The sequence below is a fragment of the Pelobates fuscus genome, chromosome 1, assembly GCF_036172605.1.
Source record: "Pelobates fuscus isolate aPelFus1 chromosome 1, aPelFus1.pri, whole genome shotgun sequence".
Taxonomy (NCBI): Eukaryota; Metazoa; Chordata; class Amphibia; order Anura; family Pelobatidae; genus Pelobates; species Pelobates fuscus.
The window spans coordinates 4966275-4978945 of record NC_086317.1 but is presented as its reverse complement, the minus strand read 5'-3'; the positions used below and the strand labels follow the sequence as shown (position 1 = coordinate 4978945).

The window sequence follows — 12671 nt, the reverse complement described above, 5'->3', positions numbered from 1 at the left end:
CTTATTGCCATCACTAAACCTGTGTAACCCAACCCATACTCACCCGAAACCCATTCTAAGATCACCTCCTATTGCCATCACTAAACCTGGGTAACCCAACCTGTACTCACCCTAAACCCATTCTAATATCACCTCTTATTGCCATCACTAAACCTGTGTAACCCAACCCATACTCACCCGAAACCCATTCTAAGATCACCTCCTATTGCCATCACTAAACCTGGGTAACCCAACCTGTACTCACCCTAAACCCATTCTAATATCACCTCTTATTGCCATCACTAACCCAACCCGTACTAACCTGAAACCCATTCTAATATCACCTCTTGGTTTCAGATTGTGTTCATTTACTTTCCAGATGCACAATGTGTGCACGAGCGTCCTATTAAAGCTACGCCCATTCTGTTGGTTTCTAGATTAATCTGGTGGCCCTCGTAGATTCTTTCTATTGCCCTCATAGATTGTGTTTTGTTATTGCTCTTCAATCTGTTTTAACCTCCTCCCAGACAGCTTACATGATATGATGGCATTGTTTTTATAAATCTACCCACACTCTCAACACATCCTGCTCCATACACTGCAAACAAGGTATTGGATGCACACCACACACCGCCATCTTGATATAAAATGCTGAACACAACAAGGAAACAGACACAAACTTTACTGTTCTCAAATAATGTTTCATATAAAACAAGCTCAGTGCAACAAATCACAAAATTGGGGGATTAGTGGGTGTAGCGGAGTGTTCAAAGATGGGCCATGGTGCGGGGTGGGGGCAACTATAACCAAATTCTTTGTCAGTAAAAGCACCAGGGCAGTGATGACATTGCAGGTAGATAATTGGTTAGTAGTTAAAAAATTTTTTAAATAATAATAATAATACCCATTCAATAAATATTTTCATACATCTCACAAAATGAAATGTGTGAATTTGTACGAACTTGAATCGCCACATATTATGTGCTGAAAAAGTTATTGTTCTGACAGGGCTCAAGATGGCCGCCCTCTAGTCAAGGCCAAAGGAAGACTACGAAAACAGACGTGTCACTCTTAGAGTGCATTATCCAGGCACCTTGCTCCGAACTGGGCTTTCTGGCTCATCGGAACAGGACATCAGCTGATCAGCCATTACCCACAATCCCACAGTGCAACACATACGATATATACACAATAAATTTGGGGTAAAAAAAACAAACAAGGTTTTTACATAAAAACTTTACACAGGCAAATAAAAGATAAAAAGTTAAAATTGAGCAAGTAAAAAAAAAAAATAAACAATAAAATAAAACCTCCATTGGACAGGAAGCACACCGTTGGTACAGTACTATTAAATATATACATAAAAGGCAGTCACTTGGCTGGGAAGCCGACAGACATGACCAATGTGTTTTATTCACTCCAAGTGGGGCCCACTGTCTGTTCACAAGGTGTTTTAGGTGACTCCATGCTGCAGTAGGAATTAATCTGCCCACTACCAGAGTGGGGATGGGGGTTGGGAATCAGAAAAATCTCCTAGAACCTCTTGCCACATGCTGAATGTCCGTGATACATGCAGGATTAACACCTGCTGAAAAAGGAAGATACCTTGTCAATAAGTGGCCTCATGTATACCAAAAAAGATGGCCTATAACCCAGAATCCTTAGCAGCACAAGAGAATTGCCACCATGCCTCACGGCGATAATGCCAGCGATGGGTGGAAGGCTCCTACACCCAATACTATTTGTCTCTCGCTGGCTGAAATGAGCTGGCACATCATGGGATTAACGTCAGTAAGAAACACCATAAATCTGCTGTCTTTAGTCAATGGTCCCAGGATGTATGCTTAGAACTGGCGGTTCCAGGCAGGTGGGAGAGTAGTTAAGGTGGGGCTCCTTAATCCACAGTAAGGGAACTCCATTCTTGCCTTCACCCGTCTTACTTGATGGCCGGCTACGGAATCTCACCAGCAAGATGGTTATGATGAGAATTCCAAATATGGGGAACGGGTAAAAGAAGACCAGGTAGAAAAGTGCATCGTTGGAACAGATCACCGTCTGCAGTGTGGACTCTGTGGGAGAGAGGACACAGAATAATCAGAATGTGAAATGGCAAGAAGGGACCAACGGGAAGGTCCAAACAGAAATTCCCTATAGCCATCTCTACAGCCTTATGAGGTCATGCACTGGGTTTAAACACCAGTTGTTAAGAAAGCCCAGGAAAAAGACTGCATCCTTCAGGGCTACAATGGATAAAATGGACTTTACAATATTGCACTTTGAAGAATGGTGTTCGTAGACGCATCCCTGGTTATAAAAGAGACACAGCAATGGTAGATGATGGGAAATATTTAAAATATGGCTTCTCTGCAAAATTTAATTGTTTTTGAAAGGAAACCAGTTCTGCCGGCCAAGTGTGAAAGTGCTGCACGGCAGGGTGAGTAATTCACAGGCTCTCGGTGTCAGCTCTGTCTAATCAAGTTGTTACTTTGGGATCCCAGCCCACGTCACTGCATGAGAATATAATTGTCGTACTCTGCCAGGTACCACTTTCACAGCCAGGTCAGCAGAATATCGAACAGACTTACATCTGGGGAAAAGAGCAATACATTTTTTATTTTTTTTCAGGATTAAAAGATTCTGGTCATTTGAATGGGTTTACTGTTGGTCTTTACTATAAAATTATGAAAAACAACTTAATTTTAAATGTTCCCAACAATCACCTTTGCTTTGCACGTTGACCAGGCCTGTGAGAGCTTCTTCCTGAGCTAAAAGATACCAGTCGCCACGTGGTCCAGGCAGCCACTCCTGGACAGAGCACGAGTAATTCCCAGAATCCCCTGAGCCCACGTGGGGAATCCTCAATCGGTAAAGTGTGGGAGAAAGCTGGACCTGCTGCAGACGTCCCTCCCAGCGCTGAGCAAGTGGGGACCACACCCCAGAGCGATCAGTTGTTAGCACGGTCTCTGGTACAGCCGTACGAGCTTTGCCTAGGAGGGTCCATGAGACCGCAAGCTGGGAGTCCGGGCGTGAACGAGAAGAGATAATGCAGTCTAACTCAAAATGACTGCCTTCCATCACTGAGATGTTGAGGGGCGCTACATCAAGCCCCAGTGCTGGATCTGTTGGAAGAAGAGAGCAGATCTTCATCAATTTAACACAGACAGTAGATGATATTGGCTGAAACATTCCTACATTTAACATTTCTGTTTATTGGTGTAACAATTTTTTTTTCTTACAAATTTACAAAACTATGACAATCTGTGGCCCTCTGGTACTCCCACTGAGCATGTGCCAGCCTTCTGGGCTGTGATGGAGAATCAGCTATAATTAGATGCGCAGTATAGAAGAATTGTACTGAAGCCAGGCAAAGCACATGGTGCAAAACACAGCAGTGACGTCCTGCACAAGCTCATGACATTCCCAATTTTCAAAAGACTCCATAATCTGTGGAGATCTGAAAGAGGGATAGGTTTCAGTTCAAAATCCAGAGGAGGACTGGAGGCCCATAGAGAGTCTGGAGGTAGAGGGGGAGAATGCAATGAACAGGCAGGGTTATGGCTGGGTGCTCATATAGAGACTGGAGGTAGAGGGGAGAATGTAATGAACAGGCAGGGCTATGGCTGGGGGCTCATATAGAGACTGGAGGGAGAGGGGAGCATGTAATGAACAGACAGGGCTATGGCTGGGGGCCTCATATAGAGACTGGAGGTAGAGAGGGGAGAATGCAATGAACAGACAGGGTTATGGCTGGGGGCCTCATATAGAGACTGGAGGGAGAGAGGGGAGAATGCAATGAACAGACAGGTTTATGGCTGGGGGCTCATAGAGAGACTGGAGGTAGAGAGGGGAGAATGCAATGAACAGACAGGGTTATGGGTGGGGCTCATAGAGAGACTGGAGGTAGAGAGGGGAGAATGCAATGAACAGACAGGTTTATGGCTGGGGCCTATAGAGACTGGAGGTAGAGGGGAGAATGCAATGAACAGACAGAGTTATGGCTGGGGCTCATAGAGAGACTGGAGGTAGAGGGGAGAATGCAATGAACAGACAGAGTTATGGCTGGGGCTCATAGAGAGACTGGAGGTAGAGGGGAGAATGCAATGAACAGACAGAGTTATGGCTGGGGCTCATAGAGAGACTGGAGGTAGAGGGGATAATGCAATGAACAGACAGGGTTATGGCTGGGGGCTCATAGAGAGACTGGAGGTAGAGGGGAGAATGCAATGAACAGACAGGGTTATGGCTGGGGGCTCATAGAGAGACTGGAGGTAGAGAGGGGAGAATGCAATGAACAGACAGGATTATGGCTGGGGGCCTATAGAGAGACTGGAGGTAGAGAGGGGAGAATGCAATGAACAGACAGGGTTATGGGTGGGGCTCATAGAGAGACTGGAGGTAGAGAGGGGAGAATGCAATGAACAGACAGGTTTATGGCTGGGGCCTATAGAGAGACTGGAGGTAGAGGGGAGAATGCAATGAACAGACAGGGTTATGGCTGGGGGCTCATAGAGAGACTGGAGGTAGAGAGGGGAGAATGCAATGAACAGACAGGGTTATGGGTGGGGCTCATAGAGAGACTGGAGGTAGAGAGGGGAGAATGCAATGAACAGACAGGGTTATGGGTGGGGCTCATAGAGAGACTGGAGGTAGAGAGGGGAGAACGCAATGAACAGACAGGTTTATGGCTGGGGGCTCAGAGAGACTGGAGGTAGAGAGGGGAGAATGCAATGAACAGACAGGGTTATGGCTGGGGCTCATAGAAAGACAGGAGGTAAAGAGGGGAGAATGCAATGAACAGACAGGGGTAGGGCTGTGGCCCATGGAAGGTCGAACAACATAGCTCCACAGTTAGTCATCTAGCTTTGACAGTTGCAAAGGGAAGGGGACAGGATTTCTCACCTGGTCTACGCACACCGACGTAGGTGGCTCCCGATCGGTCTTCAGCTCGTTTGTACCACTGCCTTCCTGCATCCTGCAGCCATTCTTGTACTTGGCAGCTGTAGGCACCACTGTCCTGTTCCATAGCTCTGTGCAGGGTGAGGGTGTACATCCCAGGGGATGGCTGCGACAGCTGCAAGCGCTTCAGTAGTTCGGGGCCCAGACTACCACTCTCTTCCTCTTCTGGCGAAGGCATAGTAACCGCATCAAGTGTCATCCTACTAATGGTCCTTCTCTCAGGCTCGGTGGCACGCCAGGCCAGCCACTCAATAGATAAACGAGACTCTGGCAGGGTCCGATTCAACACGTGGCAGGTCACAGTAAAACTTTCCCCTTCCAGGACGGAAATATTCCGTATGACCTGGTCCAACTGCAAGTTGATATCTAAGAGCAAACAGAAGATTGTCTGTACAACTGGGAACTGCTGTCAGGAGGACAGGTTCTGTGTGTGAACCCAAAATGTAAATCTGTAAGTGTTCTGAAGCCTCACTCTCTATACCCGCTCTACCCAGGAGTCTTGCCCTCCCCAGCCTCAGCACTCAGAATCTAATGCTCCTCAAAGCTATTGCTGCCACTAAAGCCAATTACTGGCCAACTTCAACGGCATATGCTTCCCGTAAACACTACCAGAGCCACAGCCTAGACCAAGGCTTGACAAATTTGCTTTGAATCTAGAAGCCAGGATTTTTTAAAACGAACATCTTTGTTTTTAAACGACAAAAATACAATTCTTAAAGTGACACTATAGTCTTAATGTAGTGGTTCTGGTTTATATAGTCTGACCCTGCAGGAATTTTAATGTATACGCTGCCTTTTCAGAGAAAAGGTAGTGTTTACACTGCCACATAGTAACACCTGTAGTGACAGTCACTCAGATAACCACTAGAGGTGCTTCCTAGTCCAGTCCTTCTCCATTCAGCATCTCAGCGCTTTGTGCGGAGGCGCTCAATGTTCCGTATAGAGACGCATTGATTCAATGAGTCTCTGTGAAGATCCTGATTGGCAAAGCGTGGAACAGCCTCCCAATTATTTTCTATAGGAAATCATTGGATTGCCTGAGATCAAGACACTTTCTCATATATTCACAAATTATTATATAAGTCTACCCAGCCTCCCTTTTTGGGAGAGCTGGAGTGGATCCTGGGGTCAAGAGGGTCCACTCAGATTATTGTCATGCTGTTCTTGCTTTGCCCCCCCCTTGCGTCGCTTCGTGATGTCGAGTCGCAGTGATGTCATATTCCGGTTCCCGGCATTACAGCAGAACGCGCGAGGGAGCCCAGCAAGAAGAGCACTGAGATTATAGCTCCCTCACTCGCCCGCATTCATTCTCAGACGGCATCTTTAGCTGAATGGGCATACAAGCAGATGCCAGGACAAAATATCTAGTCACCATGGCGACCTGGCGCCTGGGATTTGTCGAGCCACGGCCTATGCTTAAACCTCCTATTAACCCCACCACACCTCTGCCACCATGCCACCAAACAGTCTTACTTACCTGGTACTCTTATGTTCAGTTCCGTCAGCCCTGATGCATCCTCTGACAGAATGTACCAGGCCTGGTTCGGATCCATCAGCCACTCCTGCACATGGCAATAGTAGCTTCCGCTGTCCTCAGGCCTCGCTCCTAGCAAGTTAAGAGTGTACTGTCCAGCCGAGGGCACCTCCAGCTGCAGACGGTTCTTTAAATCGGCTTCCTCTGGATACATGCCATACTCTGTACCTGCTGCACTGCGCACAATCAGCTTACCATCAGCACCCGCAGGGCGGTGAGCGAACCATAACACTGAAAAACGTGAGTCTGGGCTGGTCTGTGCTCGCACAGAACATGTGAGAGAAGCAGAGGAACCTTCAAGCATGCTTAGTGTGCGCTTCACCTTACTGACCTGCAGACGGGACACTGAGAGGAGAAAATTGGTCATTAATACCAGAATGAAAAACAAATAAAACATGAGAAAACTGTTCGTACAGCACAGAAACTCTTTTAGAACTAACTCCCTACTGAGGTGGTAACATATCAGAACAACTTTAACTCAGGTAAGAGCAAAGCATGACTTGATAAGGTCACTTATGGCAAGTAGACGTGTGTGCGATTATAAACCACAGGAATACATAAATAGTTCAAAGCTGATTTTTCAGATTCTTTTCACTAGGATTGTCAGTTCTAAAGACAAGTGAAAGATGCCATTGCTGTCAGGAGACCACCCACACACTGATTAACATACTATTTCTCATGCCCCAGTTCTACTGTTCCCAATTGGTACTGGTACCCACAGACTCTGATCACCTCCTTCCTTAGCAACGGTTACCAAGAAGATGTGGGTTGTCATGGAAACCAAATGTACAGAGCACCAAAGAGTGGGCGTTCAACAAGTGGGATGGGGAAGAAATGTAGCCTGACTAAGAAAGAACCAGCCCGTGCTGGGCTCCCCGGTCACCCTGACAGGGCCAGCCAGTGCTGGGCTCCCCCGGTCACCCTGACAGGGCCAGCCACTCTGGGAATCTACCTTACAGGCTGCAACACACCTGGTGTACAATAAAACTACAGTAAATGCATGGAATGGCCTTCCAGCAGAAGTGGTACAGACATACAGTGAGAACATGGAACAGACTTCCAGCAGAGGTGGTAGAGATTAATACAGTGGGTGCATGGAATGGCCTTCCAGCAGGGGTGGTAGAGATTAATACAGTGGGTGCATGGAATGGCCTTCCAGCAGGGGTGGTAGAGATTAATACAGTGGGTGCATGGAATGGCCTTCCAGCAGGGGTGGTAGAGATTAATACAGTGGGTGCATGGAATGGCCTTCCAGCAGGGGTGGTAGAAATTAATACAGTGGGTGCATGGAATGGCCTTCCAGCAGGGGTGGTAGAGATTAATACAGTGGGTGCATGGAATGGCCCTCCAGCAGGGGTGGTAGAGATTAATACAGTGGGTGTATGCAATGGCCTTCCAGCAGGGGTGGTAGAGATTAATACAGTGGGTGTATGGAATGGCCTTCCAGCAGGGGTGGTAGAGATTAATAGTGGGTGCATGGAATGGCCTTCCAGCAGGGGTGGTAGGTATTAATACATTGGGTGCATGGAATGGCCTTCCAGCAGGGGTGGTAGAGATTAATACAGTGGGTGCATGGAATGGCCTTCCAGCAGGGGTGGTAGAGATTAATACATTGGGTGCATGGAATGGCCTTACAGCAGGGGTGGTAGAGATTAATACAGTGGGTGCATGGAATGGGCTTCCAGCAGGGGTGGTAGAGATTAATAGAGTGGGTGCATGGAATGTCCTTCCAGCAGTGGTGGTAGAGATTAATACATTGGGTGTATGGAATGGCCTTCCAGCAGGGGTGGTAGAGATTATTACAGTGAGTGCATGGAATGGCCTTCCAGCAGGCGTGGTAGAGATTAATACAGTGGGTGCATGGAATGGCCTTCCAGCAGGGGTGGTAGAGATTAATACAGTGGGTGCATGGAATGGCCTTCCAGCAGGGGTGGTAGAGATTAATACAGTGGGTGCATGGAATGGCCTTCCAGCAGGGGTGGTAGAGATTAATACAGTGGGTGCATGGAATGGCCTTCCAGCGGGGGTGGTAGAGATTAATACAATGGGTGTACGGAATGGCCTTCCAGCAGGGGTGGTAGAGATTAATACAGTGGGTGTATGGAATGGCCTTCCAGCAGGGGTGGTAGAGATTAATAGTGGGTGCATGGAATGGCCTTCCAGCAGGGGTGGTAGGTATTAATACATTGGGTGCATGGAATGGCCTTCCAGCAGGGGTGGTAGAGATTAATACAGTGGGTGCATGGAATGGCCTTCCAGCAGGGGTGGTAGAGATTAATACATTGGGTGCATGGAATGGCCTTCCAGCAGGGGTGGTAGAGATTAATACAGTGGGTGCATGGAATGGGCTTCCAGCAGGGGTGGTAGAGATTAATACAGTGGGTGTATGGAATGGCCTTCCAGCAGGGGTGGTAGAGATTATTACAGTGAGTGCATGGAATGGCCTTCCAGCAGGCGTGGTAGAGATTAATACAGTGGGTGCATGGAATGGCCTTCCAGCAGGGGTGGTAGAGATTAATACAGTGAGTGCATGGAATGGCCTTCCAGCAAGGGTGGTAGAGATTAATACAGTGGGTGTATGGAATGGCCTTCCAGCAGGGGTGGTAGAGATTAATACAGTGGGTGTATGGAATGGCCTTCCAGCAGGGGTGGTAGAGATTAATACAGTGGGTGTATGGAATGGCCTTAAAGCAGGGGTGGTAGAGATTAATAGTGGGTGCATGGAATGGCCTTCCAGCAGGGGTGTATGGAATGGCCTTCCAGCAGGGGTGGTAGAGATTAATAGAGTGGGTGCATGGAATGGCCTTCCAGCAGGGGTGGTAGAGATTAATAGAGTGGGTGCATGGAATGGCCTTCCAGCAGGGGTGGTAGAGATTAATAGAGTGGGTTCATGGAATAGCCTTTTATCAAGGGCAGTGGATACTAATTCAGTGAAAACGTTTTGTATTATGTGAAGGACTGACAGATTTATTTTATCTGGTAGCTCCTCTGTTGGGCCCCAAGTGAGCAGACAGGAGGGGGGAGGTAACTCTGCACATTTCTAATAAACATAAATGACACTTTGGGGCATAAAGCTTGCGCTTATTGCTTGGTGAGGGCTGAGCTGGGACATTCTGCGAGAAAACCACTAATAGACTCTACTTTATGAGATCAGGCAGACAGGGGGCAGATAGAACAAGGTGGGGGAGAGAGAGAGAGAGAGAGAGAGAGAGAGAGAGAGAGAGAGAGACAGAAACAGACAGGGGACATAGAGAACAAAGGCAGGGGGAGCGAGAGAGAAAGAACGAGAGCCACAGAGAGACAGAAACCGAGAGACCTACAGACAGACAGGGAGCATATAGAACAAAGGCAGGGGGAGCAAGAGAGAGAGAGAGCCACAGACACAGAAACTGAGACAGACGACAGGGGATATATAGAACTAAGGCAGAGGGAACGAGAGAGAGACCCACAGAGAAAGAAACAGAGACACAGACAGACAGGGGATATATAGAACAAAGGCAAAGGGAACAAGAGAGACCCACAGAGACAGAGAGACACAGACAGACAGGGGATATATAGAACAAAGGCAGAGGGAGCGAGAGAGAGAGAGACACACACAGACAGAAACAGAGAGACACCGATAAACAGGGGTCATAGAACATAGGCAGGAATAACGAGAGAGAAATAGCGAGACACATACAGAGACAGAGACGGAGAGAGACACAGACAGGGGACATATAGAAGAAAGGCAGGAGGAGCGAGAAAGACACACAGACAGAAACAGAGAGAGAGAGAGAGAGAGAGAGAGAGAGAGAGAGAGAGAGAAAGAGAGACAGACAGGGGACATATAGAACAAAGGTAGGGGGAGCGAGAGAGAGAGATACATACAGAAACAAAAACATAGAGACACAAACAGACAGGACACATATCGAATAAAAGCAGGGAGAGAGAGATAAAGAGAGACAAACCAAAGGCAAGGTAAATCAGACAGAGATAGACAAAGTGAGACACAACAGAGGCAGTGTAAGAGAAAGAGAGACACACAGACGGAGCATGACATACGACGAATGTATAGAACAAAGTTGGGGAGAAGCGAGAGAGAGACCAGGGCGGGAGACATAGAATAATGGCAAGAGAGTGAGACAGTGACAGAAAGTACAAGAGACAAGAACAAAGACAGGGGAGTAAGGCAGAGAGACAGCAAACACAAGGCAGAGAGTGACAGAATGAGATTAAAAGACAGTGGAAGTGAGAGACACAGAGAAGAGACAGGCAGAGACTAAATCTGTATCAATACACAGCACAGGTACAGCACAGACAGTGCCAGCCTCCCCAACACACTACTACTCCATGAATACACGGCACAGGTACAGCACAGACAGTGCCAGCCTCCCCCAACACACTACTACACCATGTATACACGGCACAGGTACAGCACAGACAGTGCCAGCCTCCCCCAACACACTACTACACCATGTATACACGGCACAGGTACAGCAGAGACCGTGCCAGCCTCCCCCAACACACTACTACACCATGTATACACGGCACAGGTACAGCACAGACAGTGCCAGCCTCCCCCAACACACTACTACACCATGTATACACAGCACAGGTACAGCACAGACAGTGCCAGCCTCCCCCAACACACTACTACACCATGTATACACGGCACAGGTACAGCACAGACAGTGCCAGCCTCCCCAACACACTACTACACCATGTATACACGGCACAGGTACAGCACAGACAGTGCCAGCCTCCCCCAACACACTACTACACCATGTATACACAGCACAGGTACAGCACAGACAGTGCCAGCCTCCCCCAACACACTACTACACCATGTATACACGGCACAGGTACAGCACAGACAGTGCCAGCCTCCCCCAACACCATGTATACACGGCACAGGTACAGCACAGACAGTGCCAGCCTCCCCAACACACTACTACACCATGTATACACGGCACAGGTACAGCACAGACAGTGCCAGCCTCCCCCAACACACTACTACACCATGTATACACGGCACAGGTACAGCAGAGACCGTGCCAGCCTCCCCCAACACACTACTACACCATGTATACACGGCACAGGTACAGCACAGACAGTGCCAGCCTCCCCCAACACACTACTACACCATGTATACACGGCACAGGTAAAGCACAGACAGTGCCAGCCTCCCCCAACACACTACTACACCATGTATACACAGCACAGGTACAGCACAGGTACAGCACAGACAGTGCCAGACTCCCCCAACACACTACTACACCATGTATACACGGCACAGGTACAGCACAGACAGTGCCAGCCTCCCCCAACACACTACTACACCATGTATACACGGCACAGGTACAGCACAGACAGTGCCAGCCTCCCCCAACACACTACTACACCATGTATACACAGCACAGGTACAGCACAGACAGTGCCAGCCTCCCCCAACACACTACTACACCATGTATACACAGCACAGGTACAGCACAGACAGTGCCAGCCTCCCAACACACTACTACACCATGTATACACAGCACAGGTACAGCACAGACAATGCCAGCCTCCCCCAACACACTACTACACCATGTATACACGGCACAGGTACAGCACAGACAGTGCCAGCCTCCCCCAACACACTACTACACCATGTATACACGGCACAGGTAAAGCACAGACAGTGCCAGCCTCCCCCAACACACTACTACACCATGTATACACAGCACAGGTACAGCACAGGTACAGCACAGACAGTGCCAGACTCCCCCAACACACTACTACACCATGTATACACGGCACAGGTACAGCACAGACAGTGCCAGCCTCCCCCAACACACTACTACACCATGTATACACAGCACAGGTACAGCACAGACAGTGCCAGCCTCCCCCAACACACTACTACACCATGTATACACAGCACAGGTACAGCACAGACAGTGCCAGCCTCCCCCAACACACTACTACACCATGTATACACAGCACAGGTACAGCACAGACAGTGCCAGCCTCCCAACACACTACTACACCATGTATACACAGCACAGGTACAGCACAGACAATGCCAGCCTCCCCCAACACACTACTACACCATGTATACACGGCACAGGTACAGCACAGACAGTGCCAGCCTCCCCAACACACTACTACACCATGTATACACAGCACAGGTACAGCACAGACAGTGCCAGCCCTCCCAACACACTACTACACCATGTATACA

At 48.4% G+C, this 12671-nt stretch overlaps 1 protein-coding gene across 1 annotated transcript in view; it reads right to left on the bottom strand.

Moving 5' to 3' along the window:
* Positions 1-646: 646 nt before the first annotated feature.
* Positions 647-12671, bottom strand: part of IGSF3 (immunoglobulin superfamily member 3) — a 71889-nt gene continuing 59864 nt past the window's right edge. Inside the window, exons 8-11 of the mRNA XM_063445883.1 lie at positions 6413-6814; positions 4879-5301; positions 2700-3098; positions 647-2048 (exon numbers count right to left, since the gene is read on the bottom strand). Of these exons, the coding sequence (XP_063301953.1) occupies positions 1798-2048; positions 2700-3098; positions 4879-5301; positions 6413-6814 (1475 nt within the window). The 3' untranslated portion in view covers positions 647-1797. The remainder of the gene's footprint in view (positions 2049-2699; positions 3099-4878; positions 5302-6412; positions 6815-12671) is intronic.